Here is a 19,580-nt window from a genome sequence, read left to right as displayed (position 1 = left end):
CAATGGGCGGAGGAGATAGGCCACCATTTTTACCTGTGAACGGCAGTTGGTTATTTTGGAAAAAAAAGGATAATACCTGAGGCCTGCAGCACAGGGAGAACGATGTGCCACATAAACAATAGGCAAGTAACCTACTGAATAATGATTATTATGTGTCTTAACTGTCCCTTTAATGGAGACAGTTCCCCAAACACAAATAGTTCAAATGATGTTCCTCAAAAGGAAGAGAAAGAAACAATCATAGCATAATACTGTGTAAATCTTCACTTCCCGAATGGAAGGCAGACCCAGAATACATTAGTTAGAGCCTCAACAGATCTAGATAATTAGCTCTATTCTGTAGACTGGATACAGACAATGACAAATGCTTAAAGCAATTGTACAATTTATTAAAAACAAAAGCCAAAGTTCTTTTAGATCACTAAGGATAAGAGGTACAAACATACAAGGATATTATGTGTGTGATAGTCCATTGTTACAGACCTCATGAAGCTCCACACTGTATCTGTAGTCTTTCTGTACTGGACAAATACTCCTTGTGACCAATTTGAACAATGCTTAAAAGACTAACAATGGTTTCACCAACTACTGTTAGCTTTTTCAAGGACCTTTTTAGAATATCTCACCTGAACCATTAGGTTTTGAATATCAGGCCCTTAGAGAGAACAATTGAAAATGAACATTTTATCGATTATCTCTCCTACCTCCCACTCGCTATGTTTACACCACTTTTCTATAGCTTATACTTTAGTAAAGAAATGTTCAGTATAGGCAGGGACACCACAGGCAAAATCAGTTATGTTAAATCCCAATATAAAGGTAAAATTAGCTATTTGTAAACAATTGAATATGCTCTAGCAGGTAAAACTGAATATTGGGAAAAAATTAAAGGGGGGAAAAAATTAGGGTTAACTGTCCCTTTCCATAGGAAGGCACCTTGTTGCATCTAAAAATTGTATTTTATTATCTGCTTTTCCCACAAAGCTTTTGGAGTTTTGTTTATCAGCCAGTGGGCTTCTATCTTACAGACTAGCAAAAATCAAAAACATAGCTTCAAAATGTGTGTGTGTGTGTATATATATATATATATATATATATATATATATATATATATATATATATATATATATATATATATATATATATATATATACACACATACACATACACACACACACTGTGTGTGTGTGTGTATATATATATATATATATATATATATATATATATATATATATATATATATATATATATATATATATATATATATATATATATATAATTGTATCAGTTTAAATATGCTTGACAGGTATATCAAGAGTGTTGTATCTTTAAAGGGACGTGAAACCCAAAATGTATCTTTCATGATTCAGACAGAGCATTTTAAACAATTTTGCTATTTTCTTCTATTATCAAATTTGCTTCACTCTTGGTATCCTTTGTTAAAAGGAGCAGCAATGCTGGGGGCTAGATGAACACAATGGGTGAGCCAATTAGAAGAGACATATGTACTCCACCAATCAGAAGCTAGCTCCCAGTAAGGCATTGCTGCTCCTGAGTCTACCTAGGTATGCTTTTCAAGAGCATAACGAGACTGAAGCAACATTAGAGAAGTGGAAAGTTGTGTAAAATTGTATACTCTATCTAAATCGAAAAAGAAACTATTTGTGTTTCATTTAAGGATCTCCCTGCTTGATAACAATTAGATGACCAGATCACATCATCTTGTTTAAAGGGGCAGTGTTCTTAGGCGAGCGGCTAATAGGAGTTCATAGTATTCATAGTAGGAGTTGATAGTATCCAAAGCAGCTGCATAGACCTACTTGGAGGCTGATTATTGTTGATATCTTTTCTTTACATTTTCTTAAAGGGACACTAAAGGCAATTTTTTTATTTAATGATTCAGATAGAGCATGCAATTTTAAGCAACTTTCCAATTTACTCTTATCATTTTTTCTTTGTTCTCTTGCTATCTTTATTTAAAAAGCAGGAATGTGATGCATAGAAACCGGCCCATTTTTGGTTGAGAACCTGGGTTATGATTGCTTATTGGTGGGTAAATGTAAGCCTCCAATAAGCAAGCGCTATCCATGGTGCTGAACCTAAAATGGGCTGGCTGCTAAGATTTACATTCATAGTTTTCAAATAAAGATAGCAAGAGAATGAAGGAAAATTGATAATATGAGTAAATTAGAAAGTTGCTTAAAATTGCATGCTCTATCTGAATCATGAAAGAAAAAAATTGGGTTCAGTGTCCCTTTAAGCCAATACTGCAGTATAGAAATCTTCAGTAGAGGTGATGGTTTGAACACGCAAATAGCAATTCCTAAAGCTAAAATGGCCTGTACTGTATTTTATTTTTCGCTTGTTTGTTTTGTGGTGGGGGCTCATTGGCTTAGGTTGCACTATAGCTATCCCACTGCTAAAAAATTAATTAACTTCCAAAGCAGAGAGAACAAACAACAATGTACATTCTAATTAACCTACCACATTCCCTATTGTGATGAGAAATTCTATCCAAAGCTAATAGATTTTTTTGAATGTATTTTTTTTACAGACATACTATTTCTGTCTGTTACTAAACATGAATCACAAGTAGATATTTCCAGATCCAAGCATTCCTCTTACTATTCCTACAAGTCAAACAGTATCCTATTACATGATTTTAGCTTTAGCTGCACATTTACATAGTTCTGCAATAGATGACTGCCAAAGTGGCTAGCAACAGATATAAAAGGGACGGTCAACACTAAAAATGTTATTGTTTAAAAAGTTAAATAACTCCTTTACTACCCATTAGCCAGCTTTGCACAACCAACATTGTTAGATGAATATACTTTATAACATTTGAAATTAAATTTCTGCCTCTTTCTAAGCCACTATAGACAGGCTCTTAATCACAAACTTTTTTATTTGCTTTTAACAACAGGAGACTGATAGTTCATGTGGGCCATATAGATAACATTGTGCTCATGCCCGTGGGTTTTGCACAACACAGCTAAAATGCAAGTCAATAGATAAAGAAAAAGAAAAAGTAATGTTATCAGGGGGCTGTCTAAAGAGGCTTAGATACAAGGTAATCACATTGGTTAAAAGTATATTAATATAACCACGTTGTCTGTTCAAAACTGGGGAATGGGTAATAAAGGGATTAGCTATCTTTTTAAACAATAATAATATTTTTTAGTTGACTGTCCCTTTAATACATTTTCTTTGAAATTCGTCTGGCAGCGAAAGGGTTCACAGAAGTTCAAAGCAGATTATTTTTGTTGGGCTTGTGGAAAATTCTATTAACATAAAGCTAATCTTGTTAAAATAGTCTAAAGAGGGCTTAGTTCCTTTGGTCATACAAAAACTAAAGGAATTTGGTGTATGGTATGCAATCTCTTCTAAAGCCAAGGAACAAACAAGAAAGCACAAAACAGTACAAGTGTAGGTGATGAAGGAAATCTTCAAAGGTATATAAAAACACTTATCCGTGGATATAGCCTTTTAAACTGCAATTATCTTCTGATATAAATGCGCTATCACACTGATCTAACAATCACTGTGTATAATGTAACAGGGTTAGGAATCTAAATATCTGGGAGTATGGTGTTTCCAATTCTCACTTGAAAATAAAGGGACAGTGTACTCCAAAAATGTTATTGTTTAAAAAGATAGATAATCCCTTTATTACCCATTCCCCAGTTTTGCCTAACCAACACCTTGTATCTAAGCCTCTGCAGACTGCCCCCTGATCACATGGCTATTTATTATCTATTGACTTGCACATAGAGCATTTTATTTCTCTACTTTCATGTCCCTCAGTGACAAATTTGTCACCAGATATCCATGTAATATTATTACAAAACATCAACCACAACAATTTTCAGCTCAAGTAAGCAAAGAATTACACACTGCCATAAGCAGCTGACTCTTTTCAGCTAGGAAAATTCTCCTGCACAAGCTTGAATTTAAAGTGATGGCAAAATGTCCCCTTTTGTATAATCAGTTCCAGAATGTTAGCAATATTTTAGATGGAGTTTAATTCTTCAGTTGTAATGAAGATGCGCTATAACTTACTTTTTAATGTACCGCGGAAATTCAAATACCCGCGCTCTGGCCGCCCACTTCAAAAGTATTTTTTTTTTGTGAGCTAACATTTGGAACTGTTCTCCAATCAGCGCTCTAGCCATACAACCCTCAATTTTATTTTATTTTTGTAACTAGAGCACCGATTGGAGGACAGTTCAAACCATTAGCTTACAGAAAATATATATTTTTAAGTGGGCAGTCGGAGCGCAGGATATTTTCATTTCAGCTTTACATTAAAAAGTTATAGCGCATCTTCATTACAACTGATTAGTTAAACCCCATATAAAATATTGCTAACATTATGGATCTGGTTATACAAAAGAAAAAGTTAACCATTACTTTAACTATTCTGTTGCAAAGCTGCACTTGTAGAGCCCCCTTCTTTTTTATCACCCTTATTACATAACAGTTTCCTTACATATCCCATGAACCATGCAATTATTTTGAAATCACACACCTACGCATTTCTTACTTTAGACCAGGGTTCTTTAAAAAAAAAATTCCCAAGACCCTTATTTTTATGCTTGGTCTGAAAATTTCTGACATAATATACAATAAGATAGCTGCGATTTTTGGCAAACTGACTAAAATGTGTGCATACTTTTATTCCTGCTTATAGTCAACATGGTGTTGTGACCCAGTAATGTGTAGCGATCAGTATTTTAATGAACCCTGCTTTAAACTACTGTCAATCCTTTCTCTTGATGAGAGGTACCATAATACTGGATTAAAGGAATTTTGTGAAAATCAAGTGTCATAATTATATTATTTTTAACAGCGGTTAATAAATATTTTGAGAAAGACTCTTTTTTCATCTGTGCCCCTAATACATAATTGAGTAAGTAAACTCATGAACACACTTATCCTGTAGAACACCTTTCATAAAGCTACTTTTAGCACAATTGTAACTAATAAGCAGAGTGAGGATCTAAATGTATTCAGATTTTATGTAGTTATTGTACACATAACCTTGCTTTACAATAATACTAATATTATTATCACCAATAATATTATTGTTATTATCACCAGTATTTACTTATAAAGCACTGTCAAATTGTATTCTGGGTTCACAATAACACTGAATCATAAAATGGTTAAAAAGGATACATAATTAAACCTATGAATATAAGATAAGAGGAGGGGGCTTTCTCCAAAGAGTTTACATATCAACATTTAATAGAGCTGTTTTAAGGAGGTTAGATTTGTCCACCTGTCAACCACAGCAGCTGCTCCAACACACATGCCCTGTTGGGTATGTTTACACTTTGCAACCAGCACCCTGCTTTTCTGCAATCCCACAAACTTTAGGAAGTGATCAATCCTACACGTCTCTGTAGGCTTTTCTTTAAAACGGAAAGTTAGTTTTCAACAACAAAACCAGGCTCTAATGAAGCATACATAAAATACACACACATAAAAACACGCTAACATAAAAACACACACATAAAAACTACACACATAAAAACACACTAACATAAAAACTACACACATAAAAACACACTAACATAAAAATAACACACATAAAAACACACTAACATAAAAATACACACATAAAAACACACTAACATAAAAATACACACATAAAAACACACTAACATAAAAATACACACTAACATAAAAACTACACACATAAGAACACACTAACATAAAAATACACACATAAAAACTACACACATAAGAACACACTAACATAAAAATACACACATAAAAACACACTAACATAAAAAATACACACATAAATATATTTCTTTATAAAACTGCCTTAGCTCATCAAAAGGGAACATCTGTCGCATTTATTTTAAGACATATATTTGTAACACTTCCTAGGCAGCAATGTATTGTAAGTACAGAAAGAATGTGTCACACTCACCTGTTTACTAATAACTATTGCTGCTCTATTGAAGTGCCTTACTACAGAGTCTGCTACAACCACAACAATAGCATTTACCTGCAGTGTCCCAGATAGAGATGTTGTAGGGTCCCCACTGTTTGAGGTAGAAAGCTCCCCCGACAGTGCTCACCGTGTCCTGAAACCTCCTCTCCATGTATCTGTGCAGGAGGGAGGTTTTCCCTACGTTCATGTCCCCTAGCAGGACCACCTTCAGATCTGGCTTCTTCATCATGCAGCCTGAAGCTCACACAGGAACACCACAATTATGTTTACAGCCCAGAGAATGGAGCACAAAATAAGCCCAGATACTGCTTAAAAACTACCATCTGATTCCAAAATTCCCTCTACAAGAAGGCAGACTTGACCTGGGAGACATCTGAATACACAGGGGACCTTCCTCTACAATTTATGGAAATCAAAACCTGATTCAGGCACAGGAAAGTCTAGTTAGTCCACTGTGTCTCCTCTTCTGCATAACTTTGAAGAAGTTAGCAAACCAGAGAAAAATACGCTACAGGAAGCTTGTCTGACTGTTTCACCCTCCTTCCCTATTCTGGCTCCTCCTCATACACCTCCTCCCCTTGTGCTGTGTGAAAAGTATACTATCATGTGTTTCTGTGTTTGCACAATAAATTACTCTCTGTCACATATAAGTAACGCTATATGGTTAGTAACCTTTGTCACTTGCTGTTGTTTATGCTGTATAAATATGAACTGATTTTTTTAACATGTGTTGAAGATTTATATACACGATCTCCTTGTAAGATGTAATGGTTGCTTTAACCCTTAATGCAATTTATATTTTCAAGGTTTCTGTCTAAAGTTAGTAGAATTGGATTTTGGGACCAAAGGGATCCTTTATCCACTCGGTCCCTAGTATCAGTCTATCCCATCACAAATTGTAGTTGTAAAGTATGTAACTGGCACTGAGCAACAAAAAGAACCCTTTTAATGCTAGTCGTTACCTTTACAAATGAAGTGACAAATTGCTTTTAGAGTAGTGTCTGCAGCATCATTAGGATTTAGGACACCACTTAAAGGGAGAGTAAACATTTTATAATTACATCACACTTCTTCAGTCTTCCAATAGAGTAACATATCAGCAAAGTCAACACGTTATTAGAACAATTAACACATTTTTTGCTCCGATAGTTTTCTAATAGTTAAAGGGATACTAACCCCAATTTTTTTCTTTCATGATTCAGATAGAGCATGGGATTTTAAGCGCCTTTCTAATTTACTCCTATTATCAATTTTTCTTTGTTCTCATGCTATCTTGATTTGAAAAAGCAGTACTGTAAGCTTTAGAGCCAGACCATTTTTTGTTCAGAACATGGGTAGAACTTGCTGATTTGTGGCTAAATGTAGCAAACCAATCAGCAGCTCTACCAAGGTGCTGAACTAAAAAATGGGCCGGCTCCTAACCGTTTATTACTGCTTTTTCAAATCAAGATAACATGAGAACAAAGAAAAATTGATAATAGGAGTAAATTAGAAAGTTGCTTAAAATCGCATGCTCTATCTGAATCATGAAAGAAAAAATGTGGGGTTAGTATCCCTTTAAACTCCACCACCACTTTCCATAGGGAGCCAATTTGGACTTGAGTCTGAAAATGACAGAGCGCTTCTCTCTTTTTATTTAAACTAAAAACCTTATCTGCAGTCACTTTGTTCTTATTTTGTATATTCATATGCTGTTGGTACTTCAGCACAAAAATGTATTTGCAGTATTATAATTAAATCTTGGCCTTCAGAGAAAAGCTACTGATTGTGTAAAGTTGATAATAAACCAGAAATACTGGTGTAATTTTGCAAGTAATTTTGCAAGTATAAAGTAAAAGTATAGCTATTCATTCCCCAGCTGATGGCTAATGAACATATTAATGTATATACATTGATGTTACAAATTGAAAATGAGTTGCAAATATCAGCATATTCAAGTGTGAATATAAATGTTGCAAACTATGATGAGTTGCATAATATAAAATCTGGCTTGTTATATTGTCTGACTCTGATACTCTGCAGGTTTATATCAATACATTAAAGGGACATTAAACGTCAGAATTTTTGTTGTTTAAAAAGGTAGATAATCCCTTTATTACCCATTCCCCAATTTTGTATAACCAACACAGTTATAATAATATACTTTTTACCTCTGTGATTACCTTGTATCTATGCCTCTGCAAACTGCCCACTTATTTCAGTTCTTTTGACAGTCTTGCATTTTTAGCCAATCAGTGCTGACTCCTAGGAGCTTCACATGCCTGAGCTCAATGTTTTCTATATGAGACACACAAACTAACACCTTCTAGTGGTGAAAAGCTGTCAAAATGCTTTCAGATTACAGGCAGTCTTCAAGGTCTAAGAAATTAGCACATGTACCTCCTAGATTCAGCTTTCAACTAAGAATACCACGAGGACAAAGGAAAATTGGTAATACAAGTAAATTGAAAAGTTGTTTAAAATTACATGCCCTATTTAAATCATGAAAGTTTTTTTTTACTTTACTGTCCCTTTAATGTAACAAGATGACTGCTGTAAAGATTCAACAGTTATTTGTGGATCTATTGTAAAATAGTTCACTATAACATTCACTCTAGTTGTCAAGTGTAATGTTAATAAGTAAATATTGCTTCTGAGGCACCTGCCTATATTATTGTTTCGCTCGAGTACTGAATCATGTTTATATTAAAGATTAGGTTATTGTTCACATATGATCATCACACTGAGATCTAATTGAAATAATTAAATCTAATATTGAATGCCCTATTGGAATAACGTATTAGGGGGTCGATCCGATATAAATCGTCGCCCGCAAAAGCCGGCGACGCCAATAATTGCGCGGATTTGGTATCCTATATACGGCGTAAGCTAGAAGTTACGCGCGTAGATTTCTGGCGTCGCCCGTAGTTTTTTGGCCCATAGACTGACATACAAAACACGCGCAATTTGCTATCCAATATACGGCGTAAGGACTTACGCGCGCAGATTTTACAAAATCTACGCCATTCTCAGCTCGCCACAAATTGAAGGCGCAGGTACCCTTGCACTGACTTAGAAACCAACGTAACTCTCAGAAGGCCTAACAAATGCATGCCTAACAATATACATAGCAGCAGCTTGTTCACAAATAGTTAACCTCTTAAAAGCATTTATTATTCCTGCCCCTGCAAGTGTGTCAAACCAATCACAAACAGCACAACCTCTCACCTGCAGACTTAAAACACCTGCAAATGCACACCCTCATTAGCCACCATGTTTCCCTTGCAGTATATTGCATTTAGAGTCAGACAGCGTCGTGGGGCACAAGGGGTGCTTGAACCCCTACAAGCCCCTGTTTTGGATGGTATCCCTGCTGCTGAGGTCCCTGGTCATGGTGCTGTAGCTGTCCCTGCTCCAGCTGCTGCTGCTGCCCTCCCTGCTCCTCCTGCTGTTGTCCCTGGTCATGGTGCTGTAGCTGTCCCTGCTCCAGCTGCTGCTGCTGCCCTCCCTGCTCCTCCTGCTGTTGTCCCTGTTCCTGGTGCTCCCCATGCTGCTGTTGCTGCAGCTGCCCATAGGCCAGCAGGGCCTATAAGACGAAGGCATCAGCAGAGGGGAAGAGCACCAAGGGTACACAGGGTTAGGGTCACCCTGTTTGGGATGACAGAAGTGGAGGTCAGGGAAAAATATCGCTTGACATCTGCAAGCCTCATTAACCTATATGAGGTGTTGAAGGATGAAATTGACCCTCAAGCGTATAGGAACCGAGCTCTGACTGGTATGCAGAAGCTGTTGTGTGTTGTACACTTCCTGGCAACTGGCTCATACCAGTCAACAGAGGGGCTTGTGTCTGGCCTAGCGCAGTCTACCTTCTCCAGGATTCTAGGGGAGGTTCTGACTGCTCTAGATAACCAGACACAACGATACATTCATTTCCCCCATACCCCCCAGGAATGGAACCGTCTTAAACAAGGCTTCTATCGACTGGGGGGTATTCCTAATGTCATGGGGGCAATTGATTGCACACATGTGCGTATTGTGGCCCCACATGAGGAGACAATCCTCTATATTAACAGGAAAGGGTTTCACTCATTGAATTGCCAGATGGTCTGCGATACCAATCTGAAATTCTTACATGTGTATGCAGGCTTCCCAGGGAGTGCACATGATTCCTACATCCTGCGCCAGACCTCCTTATTCAATATGTTTGAGAATGGAACACTTTCGGGAGGATGGCTGCTTGGTGAGTACCTTCATTCTGTCTGTATATTTCTAATAAAGGGACACTAAACATATATTGTCATCTCATGTGTCAGATAGAGAATACAATGTTAAACAGCATTACAATTCACTTCTCTTATATCATTTTATTCATTCTTTAAATATATTGATTTTATAAATTATAATTCACATATATGAGCCAATCATATGAGGCTTCTATGTGCAGCCACCAATCAGCAGCTATTGAGCATATCTAATATGCTTGTCATCAAGAGTTATCTATAGAATGGAGAAAATGATCTAATCGAAGTTAATTATCAAGCTGCTAACAATTGCAGGTTCTTATTAAATGGACAGTCTAGTATAAATTGCACTTCCATTATTCAGATAGGCCTTTTAATTTTAATTAACTATCCTGATTACTTCCATTAATGTTTTGATTAAATCTATCTTTTATATGTGATTCATGTTGTGTCCCTTTAAAGCACATGATGTACCTGTAGTAATCCAAACACATATGTTACATGACAGGTGACGCAGGGTACGGCTGCAGACCATGGCTATTAACCCCCTTGGTGCACCCCATTACGGAGCCACAACTCAGGTACCAGGAGGCACACATAAGAACAAGGAATGTCATTGAAAGGAGCTTTGGCCTATTAAAAACCAGGTTCAGGTGTCTGGATGTTACAGGCGGAGCACTACAGTATAACCCCAACAAAGTGTGTTCCATTGTCAATGCTTGCTGTATTCTACACAACATTGCTGTGGACACACGTTTGTTGGTGGACATTGACCCAGAGCAGCAGCAGCAGCTGGTTCCTGTACTTGAGGATGTGGACAGGGGGACACTGAGGGGGAATGAAGTGAGGGATTATGTCATCCGTGAATACTTCACCTGTAAGTTACTTATTCATAATTACAGTAAACCGTAACATTCACATGTATTATGATGTTTGACAGTACCTCACCAACCATTGCATGTGTATATATCATGTCTTTCAGAATGTAAAAGTTTGGATTTCCACTGCATGTAAGTGAAACTACTACATCCCAACCCCCTTCCCTTAAAGGGACACTATACCCAAACATATTGTTTCATGATTAAGGATAGAGAAGATAATTTTTAAAAACATTATAATTTAAATCAATTACCTATTTTCATTATTTATTTAGATATACTTTAATGAAGACATAGAAATGCACACAGTGAAGAAATCGCAGGAGGCATCTATATACAGCTAATAATCATCAGCTACCAAGCATATCTCGATATGGTTTTCAGCAAAGAATATCAATAGAATGAAGCAACAGAAATAATAGAATGAAATTATAGTTTATTTTTGAAATTATCTTCTCCTTCAAAATCATGAAGTAAAAATATTTGCTTTCATGTCCCTTTAACAACCCTAATTACTGTATATTTATAATTTGTTTAATTCATGTTTAGTTCACTATCATTAAGAATGAGGATAATGGATATTTATACCTTATGTTCACACCTTCTTTAAATATATTATTAGTTATATATACCAACGTGTCAATTTATATTGGATGTGAGAAACCTTGATGTACATCTTAGAAGTTAATATTACTATATGTACCATTGAGACACAACCATGTGATGTTGTTTATTGAGCATGAATATGTCATAAACATTATAATAATACCTTTTTGGTCCATTTCAACACAGGTATTATTATATGTTTTACCAATATTACTGTACTAAAACACAACTCACATGGATGTGGATGACAATTAGATAGTAAATAACAGAGGACAAGATTTTCAATGAAATTGAATAATATTTTTTTTTTTTTAGGCCTCTTAGATGAGGGGCCTGGTGTGGGTCTTCTGCCTCTCCTGGGTTGTGTGGATCCAGTAGGAGTGCTGGTCACAGAGGAGATACTTGATGCCATGTCCTGCTGTTGGGTGAAATGCTCCACCAAAGCCCCCAACAGTTGATTCTGTTCCCTCCATCTTTGGTCACTTTGGATTTGCATGTCCGATATTACACGCAGCATTTGGTTTTGATTTTGGACCATAGCTGATACCGATGCTGCCATGTCCCTTTGCAGCTCATTCGACCTCTGTTGCAAACGGTGTTGGCTTCTATGGAACCTGTGTTGTTCCCTCTGCATTTTTTGACACGTTTCCGTTAGAGTCTCACAGGTCAAAGTTTGCCTCCTCTGTAGTGAGATATATTCATCACCCATGGCAGAACTCAATTGATCCATGGGCTCTTCATCAGCAGGGACAATAGGCACTCTTTCAATTACGTGTTCCTCAGCTGGAGGTGCCGGAACAATAACTTCAGTTGGAGGTGCCAGAACAACAACCTCAGTTGGAGGTGCCGGAACAATAACTTCAGTTGGAGGTGCCAGAACAACAACCTCAGTTGGAGGTGCCGGAACAATAACCTCAGTTGTAGGTGCCGGAACAATAACCCCAGTTGGAGGTGCCAGAACAACAACCTCAGTTGGAGGTGCCGGAACAATAACCTCAGTTGGAGGTGCCGGAACAACAACCTCAGTTGGAGGTGCGGGAACAAAAACAGCAGCTGGACGTGCAGGAACAGATATCTCAGCTGGAGGTGCAGCCACAGGAATATGAGCTGGAGGTGCAGGGCGATGGATTACAGTTGGTGGAGCCCTTACAACTGAAGATGATGGTCCAGATGTCGGGATGGACCGATAGTCCCAATGGCCGCTGGTGTGCATCCACTCAGCCTGCTGGTATACTCCTGTAGTGCCCTGATATTCTTGGGGGGGGGTAAATACATCTACCCTTTGGGGCTGGCGGGGCTCCCCCTCCAAGCCATAGGAATATTCCTTGTGCCAGGGCTCCTGCCAGGTATCCTCCTCTAATGCAGGTGGCATGATATGTGGATTTTCGATTGACGCAGTCCAAGCCATGTCATGCCTGGCATACTCCTGCTGTCTTATCTGTACCGGTGGTTGTGGTGGACATATATTTAGAACCGGTGTTGGGGGATTCATGGGCGTAGGCACCCTGGTGACTGGAGGTTCTGTGGAGGAGTCAAATGATGAGAGGGATTAGTACAGTCACATATCTATCCATGTGGGCATACAATTTACATGCTAGGGCCTATCCACATTCTCATGTCAAACTCTATAACATGCATGTGCACATTGAGATTTGTGATATGAGGGTTTGTAATATGCTAATTATACATGTATGTGTTTCATACAATAGTTCTGTGTACATGTCAGTGATGGAGAAAATGTGTTCTTTAAGTGACACTATGGTTGTGATGACTATGGTGTCCATTTACTGAAAGGTCTACATGTGGCTTGTGGCCTGTGTTACTCTGAGACATGTTAGTATTTCACTATTCTACCTCATATCATGCTTTTCAATGTGTTAAGTAGCATTAAATGGACATGCAAACCATATTTATTATTTCATGATTCAGCTAGCCAAGCATGGAATTTAAAAAAAATTAAAATTTACTTCCAGTAGCTAATATGCTTCATTATCTTGATATTCTTAGCTGATATGCATTTCTAGATAGGCTCAGAAGCTGCTGATTGGTGGCTGTACATCAATGCCTCGTGTGATTGCCTCACCCATGTGCATTGATATTTAATAAACTAAGATTTTCAAAATAATAATTAAAAATAGATAATGGAAGTACATTTTGATGTTGTTTAAAACTGTATTCTCTATCTGAATAATGAAATAAATTCTTTGTGTTTCATGTCCCTTTAATGTTAAATATCATTGTATATTTAGTTGTTAGTAATCAAAATACCATGATCCTCATTGTGTACATGAATGTGTGACAATATAGGATGTTATAACTCAAATACATATTATACTAGTGTGTGGGATGTTACTCACCAGCATGCTGTGCTGATGTTGCAGTCCCTGAGTCACGAGCCCCTGGAAGTCCACGGACTGCTGTGAGGCTCAGGGACCTACGAATGAGCTCCTGCCACTCATTGTATTCGGCCTCATAGTGAGGCCCACCTCCTGTTGCCCTCTGTGAGATTGCTTCCTGGCCCATCCTCTCCTTGACTCTCCTCTTGCAATCATTCCATCTCTTCTTAAGGCCGTCAACATTCCTCCTCTGTTGGGACACACCATTGACGGCCTCCACCACCTTCTGCCAAGCATCTTTACGCCTCCGGGCAACTCCTTTGCCCTTCTCTTGTCCAAAGAGGGCATTATGGTTCTCCAGGACAGCCTGGACGAGAGCGAGGTTTTCAGCAAAACTGAAATTGGGACACCTCATACGCTCCTCGTCCTGGGCTGCCTGGCTCCCTCCCTGGGATGTCCCTGGTGTGGGTTCCTCCCTATCCTCTCCCTCCTCCCCCCTTCTATCCCCATGTGCACCCTCTATCCCTCTTCTCAGTATGCCTGGCCTTTGGGCAACCCCACTCCCATCCTCCCTTCTGGCTCTCCCTCTCCCCACTCCGCTCACTCCCTGACGGGGACCCTGCTGCTCCTCCTGTACATAATCCTCTCCCTGCGACTCCCCTTCCCTCCTCCCCCCAGCCCTATCTCTCCCTGACATCCTCACACTACACAAACTCACACACTCACACTCACTCCCACTTCAATCACACACAATCACAACCAGACACTCAGCCTTTCAAACTGTAAAAGATAAATAAAAAGTGTTGGGTGTTATAAAAAAAAAGTGTTGTGTATTTTGTATATGTGTGTATGCAAAATGTGTGCAATATGAAAAAAAGTGTAAGTAAATGTACTGGCTTAACAATCCAACCAACAATCCGACCTAACTAACTTGATGATGCTCCTTTCTCACTACTCTTACCACTAATCTCTATACTCGCTGTAGTGTGCTGTAGCTCCAAGAACCAACCAAACACACTAAAGAAATGGCGGCTGCGCAGGTGTTTAAGTATGATTTTTGAATCTCGTCATTACGTGGCGCATCTCTTAGAACTGGCGTTATTTTTTACGAGTCGTAGGCTAATTTGCATAAAACTACACTTTATTGAGACTTTACGTGAACAAAAAACAGGCGCAAGTACTTGCGACGACTAAAAGGTGTATTTGCGCACATTTTGCCTGCTCGTCGGTTTTTCTCACTTACGCCAGTTTAGCATCTGACGGCGGTGAATATTGGATAGCTCGAGTTGTGAGCTGAAACTGCGGGCAACGCGGGTTACCTCGCTTGCGCCGAAAACTACGACCTATATCGGATCGCGCCCTAGGTTTGCAATCAATATCATCAAAAAAATACCCTTTGAAAAAGCTGTGTAACGGTAAAATTCAATCTGCAGCAAACTTTTGTTATAATTATTTTTTAAAACATATTAGAGGGAATCACTGTTGGCTTCATTATATGTATAGCAGTATTATATAAGAAATAACTTTGGATTAAGAAACTGTACTAGCAAGTTTGGTAATGGCACAAAGAGCTTATTTAACAAATTGCAAGTTATGTTGTTGTTTTTTTATTTATTAACTTTTTATTACAGGAGGATGAACGTGATACAGTATATAAATAACATTAATATCTCATACAGAAGGAAAACAATGTTCAGCATAAGCAAAGGTTAAGCCAAAGCTGCTTATGGTCCGATGTGAGCCACTAGAATCAAAGCCAGAATTCCTGACTAAGGCCTAGTTTCCATTGAGGTGATAAGTTGTGGAAACTGGTGATAAATACATTTTTCTCCATTAAAGTCTATGTAGATTTTTATAAATTACCACCAGTTTCCACACTTTACCACCTCATTGGAAACAAGCCCTAAGTGGACTGTTTGGAAAATGTATCCTTGGTCAGGGTGGATGTTGCTCACTTCTTGTCAAGGTTGCCTACTGTTATGAGAAGATTGTGTTAATCAAGAAACGTATTACCCATTACTGAGTCCTGCAAATATTTGGAGGTCTATGCAATAGCAAGCTTTATTTTCATGATATAGATTGCAAACCTAATACGTTATGCCAATAGGGCAATCAATATTTACTAAAGCAATCGATTAGATCACAAGTGAACAATAACCTACGTTTGTGAGAAATAAATAAGTTGGGTCTGTTTTATGTGCCAAACACAAACATGCAGTGAGCTCCTGATTGTCAGTGATTGTAAAGGTATTTATTCAAAATAGGTACAGAAAGAGTATGTAGGGGTCGATTTATCATACCCTTCGTCCAGCTTAGCCCCACTACGACTGCAGGTTCTCACAAGAGAACCTTCAGTCCATATTTAACAAGCAGCGGTCATCAGACAGCTGCTTCCCTAACCTTTCGCCACCTTTAGCCGGTGCTTTTTTATATTTTGCATCTTGTAAGTACAGATTTTTCCTTGCGCTGTATATTTATGTTGTTTTAATAAGCTCACTTGAATCGAGTTTGCGCTCCTGTCTCCTCCTTTTTTTCTGTATGTACACCGGCGGAGAGGAGAAGAACTCAGCATCAGTGGAGCTGCACCTCGGATTCCGTAGCTGACACTGAGTGACATAATCACCAGACCGCCCTGTGTTTTAACTAAGATCTTTTCAGAGCCATTAACCTCTAGCTTGCCAGTGATCACTATAAATCACTGGCAGTAGCACAGCAACACTTTTTTGCTCTCTGTGAATCTTTTTAGGGGTTAATTTTTTTTTAGTAATTTTTTGTGAGAACCAAAGATTTTTTTTCAGAGCCATTAAGCTAGTTTAAATTATTTTTTGTAAAAAATTGTGAGACCCAAAGGCCCTTTTCAGAGCCATTAACCCCTAGCTTTCCAGTGATCACTATAAATCACTGGCAGTAGCACAGCAGCACTTGTTTGCTCTCTGTGAATTTTTTTAGGGGTTCATTTTTTTTAGTAATTTTTTTGAGACCCAAAGACTCTTTTCAGAGCCATTTAGTTAATTTAAATTTAAATTTTGTGTTGATTTTTTTTTTTTAAAGTATTTTTTTTTCTCTGTGACAGATAAAAAATAAATCTTGTCAATTGGGCCCCTTATTGGTGAGCACTTTTAATCACATGTTAGAAGGGGGTTTTATCCCAAAGGAATATCTACTAGCACAAATCTTGGTGATTCCGAAGCCGGGTAAAAATAAACAGCACTGCAAAAATTATTGTCCTATCTCCTTAATTAATCAGGATATTAAGATTTTTTCTAAAATTTTAGCCTCCAGACTCAACAAGCTAATGCCCAAACTTGTCCATCCGGACCAGGTAGGGTTCATAACAAACAGGGAAGCCCCAGATAATGTGAGAAAGGTGATAGATTTAATTAACTTTGCGTCGGTTAACAGGGTGCCTTCTCTGTTCTTTTCCCTGGATGCAGAGAAGGCATTCGACCGTATTTATTGGGACTATCTGGATAGGGTACTAGACACAATTGGCATAACAGGAAACTTAAAAAAGCAATCTCCACGATATACTCTCATCCCTCTGCATTTGTTAAAATGGCGGGATATAAATCAAAGACCATTGAAATTGCAAATGGCACCAGACAGTGAAGCCCTTTCTCCCCGCTTTTATTTGCTCTATGTATCGAACCTTTGGCAGATAACATTCGACGAAATGCAGATATCACAGGCATAAACGTAAATGCTAAAGAATACAAAATTAGTCTTTTTGCAGACGATATTATCCTATCGATCACCAAGCCACTTATTTCCTTACCAATATTATACTCCACTATAGATAAGTTTGCTGCGATCTCAGGCTATAAAATTAACAATGATAAATGTGAAGCTCTTAGTGTCAATTTACCAACACACACTAAAAAACTCATGGAGCTTAATTTCTCTTTCTCTTGGGCAGAGAAAGGAATGAGATATCTAGGAGTGATGCTCATGAATATGGCTGACACTCTTTACCAACTTAACTATCCTCCCTTGTTATCACAGGTTAAAAATTTGCTTCAGAAATGGGAAAAGATGAAAATTTCGCTATATGGTAGAATAATTGGAATTAAAATGACAATTCTCCCAAAATTATTGTATCTATTCAGATGCCTGCCTGTCTCATTGTCAAACCAAACGCTTATACAACTGCAAAAACATATAATTTTGTTTATTTGGCAAGGTAAGAGAGCAAGAACCAATAAACAAACACTTTGCAGAGGTAGAGGAGGGGGAGGAATAGGGTTGCCGGATTTTCTTGCATATTACCACGCAGCTCGTATCGCTCAGACTGCATTGTGGCATAATAGAGTGGATAATATTCAATGGGTACAATTAGAATCTGATATGGTTGGGGTAGAACCAATTTATAAACTTTTATGGACCAATAAATCCCATAGACCCAATATATGGAAAACCTACATAACGGTTGCATACTCCATTTTGCTATGGGACTCTCTGTCCGCTAAATTTAAACTGATATCGGACACATCCCAGGCAATGCCGTTAGTAACGCTATCCACTACACTTAACTTGGGCCTTCAGAATAAATGGGCTAATAGGGGGTTGTACAGAATTGCTGACACTCTGAGGGGACAGTACTTTATGGACTTTAACACTACTGGTACCAATATCTACAACTGAGAGCAAGAGTATTTGAGGTGATAGGTAACTCATGTAAAGGAAGCACCACATATCTAGAACAAATCTGCTCAGCCAGGCAGAGGGTGAGAGGTATCATTGCTAGACTGTATACCATTTTTAACCCTCCGTTGTCTGCTTGTAAGCTTCCCTATATGCAAAAGTGGGAAAAGGAATTTAATTTTACTTGGCCTTTAGAAAAATGGAACGCTGTTTTATATAAGGGACCTTCCTTTTCCATATGTTCACATTTAAAAGAGAATTACATGAAGACAGCATTTCGGTGGTACTTTCACCCCTCGAGACTTCATAATTTGGAGATGGGTAGAAGGAAATGTCTAAGAGGGTGTGATGCAATAGACACTTACTCACATATGTGGTGGGATTGTCCGCAGGTAGCTAACATTTGGTTACAAACCTTCAGTTTATTGAGCGATATTTTCGGACGCCCTTTTCGGGTAACAGCCACTCAAGCCCTTTTACATGAACCCATACCTGGATTCAATATGGCACGAAATAAGTTTATATTTTTACCATTTTTACAATAGTCAGATTAACAATAGCCCAGTTTTGGAAAGATGAGATCCTAACTTTCAGCTTATTATAAAAAAAATTGGATACTACTATCAAATGAGTTGCAATGCGGCTAATTTGCTAGATACTGAAGAGCAGTTGATTTCTGTCTGGGAACCATGGATCATGTATTCAGAGGCCAGATCTGATAGGCAGCCAGACTAATAATTTACACTATTAAGAATATATATTGCCCAGTTAGTGTAGAGGATTGTTCAATGTGGTAGGTTTGAGAGTGTTTGAATCCGATTGTATGATGGGTCATATAGGCCACTATAGACCTTTCTGTTGACTTGTATTCGTACTGGAAATGGGTTTGTATAAAGTAAGAGAAGAAGATATTGTGTACTATCATGCTAGA

The 19,580-nt window shown here is 38.0% G+C and overlaps 1 protein-coding gene across 1 annotated transcript in view; it reads right to left on the bottom strand.

Moving 5' to 3' along the window:
- The window catches only part of RAB20 (RAB20, member RAS oncogene family), a 65,122-nt gene extending 58,631 nt beyond the window's left edge, over positions 1 to 6,491 (bottom strand). Inside the window, exon 1 of the mRNA XM_053707782.1 lies at positions 6,023 to 6,491. Coding sequence (XP_053563757.1) covers positions 6,023 to 6,197 — 175 coding nt within the window. The 5' untranslated portion in view covers positions 6,198 to 6,491. The remainder of the gene's footprint in view (positions 1 to 6,022) is intronic.
- Positions 6,492 to 19,580: the final 13,089 nt, after the last annotated feature.

Source organism: Bombina bombina, chromosome 3 (genome assembly GCF_027579735.1).
Source record: "Bombina bombina isolate aBomBom1 chromosome 3, aBomBom1.pri, whole genome shotgun sequence".
Lineage (NCBI taxonomy): Eukaryota > Metazoa > Chordata > Amphibia > Anura > Bombinatoridae > Bombina > Bombina bombina.
Note: the sequence above shows the minus strand (reverse complement) of the source record. Positions and strands in the feature narration are given on the sequence as shown.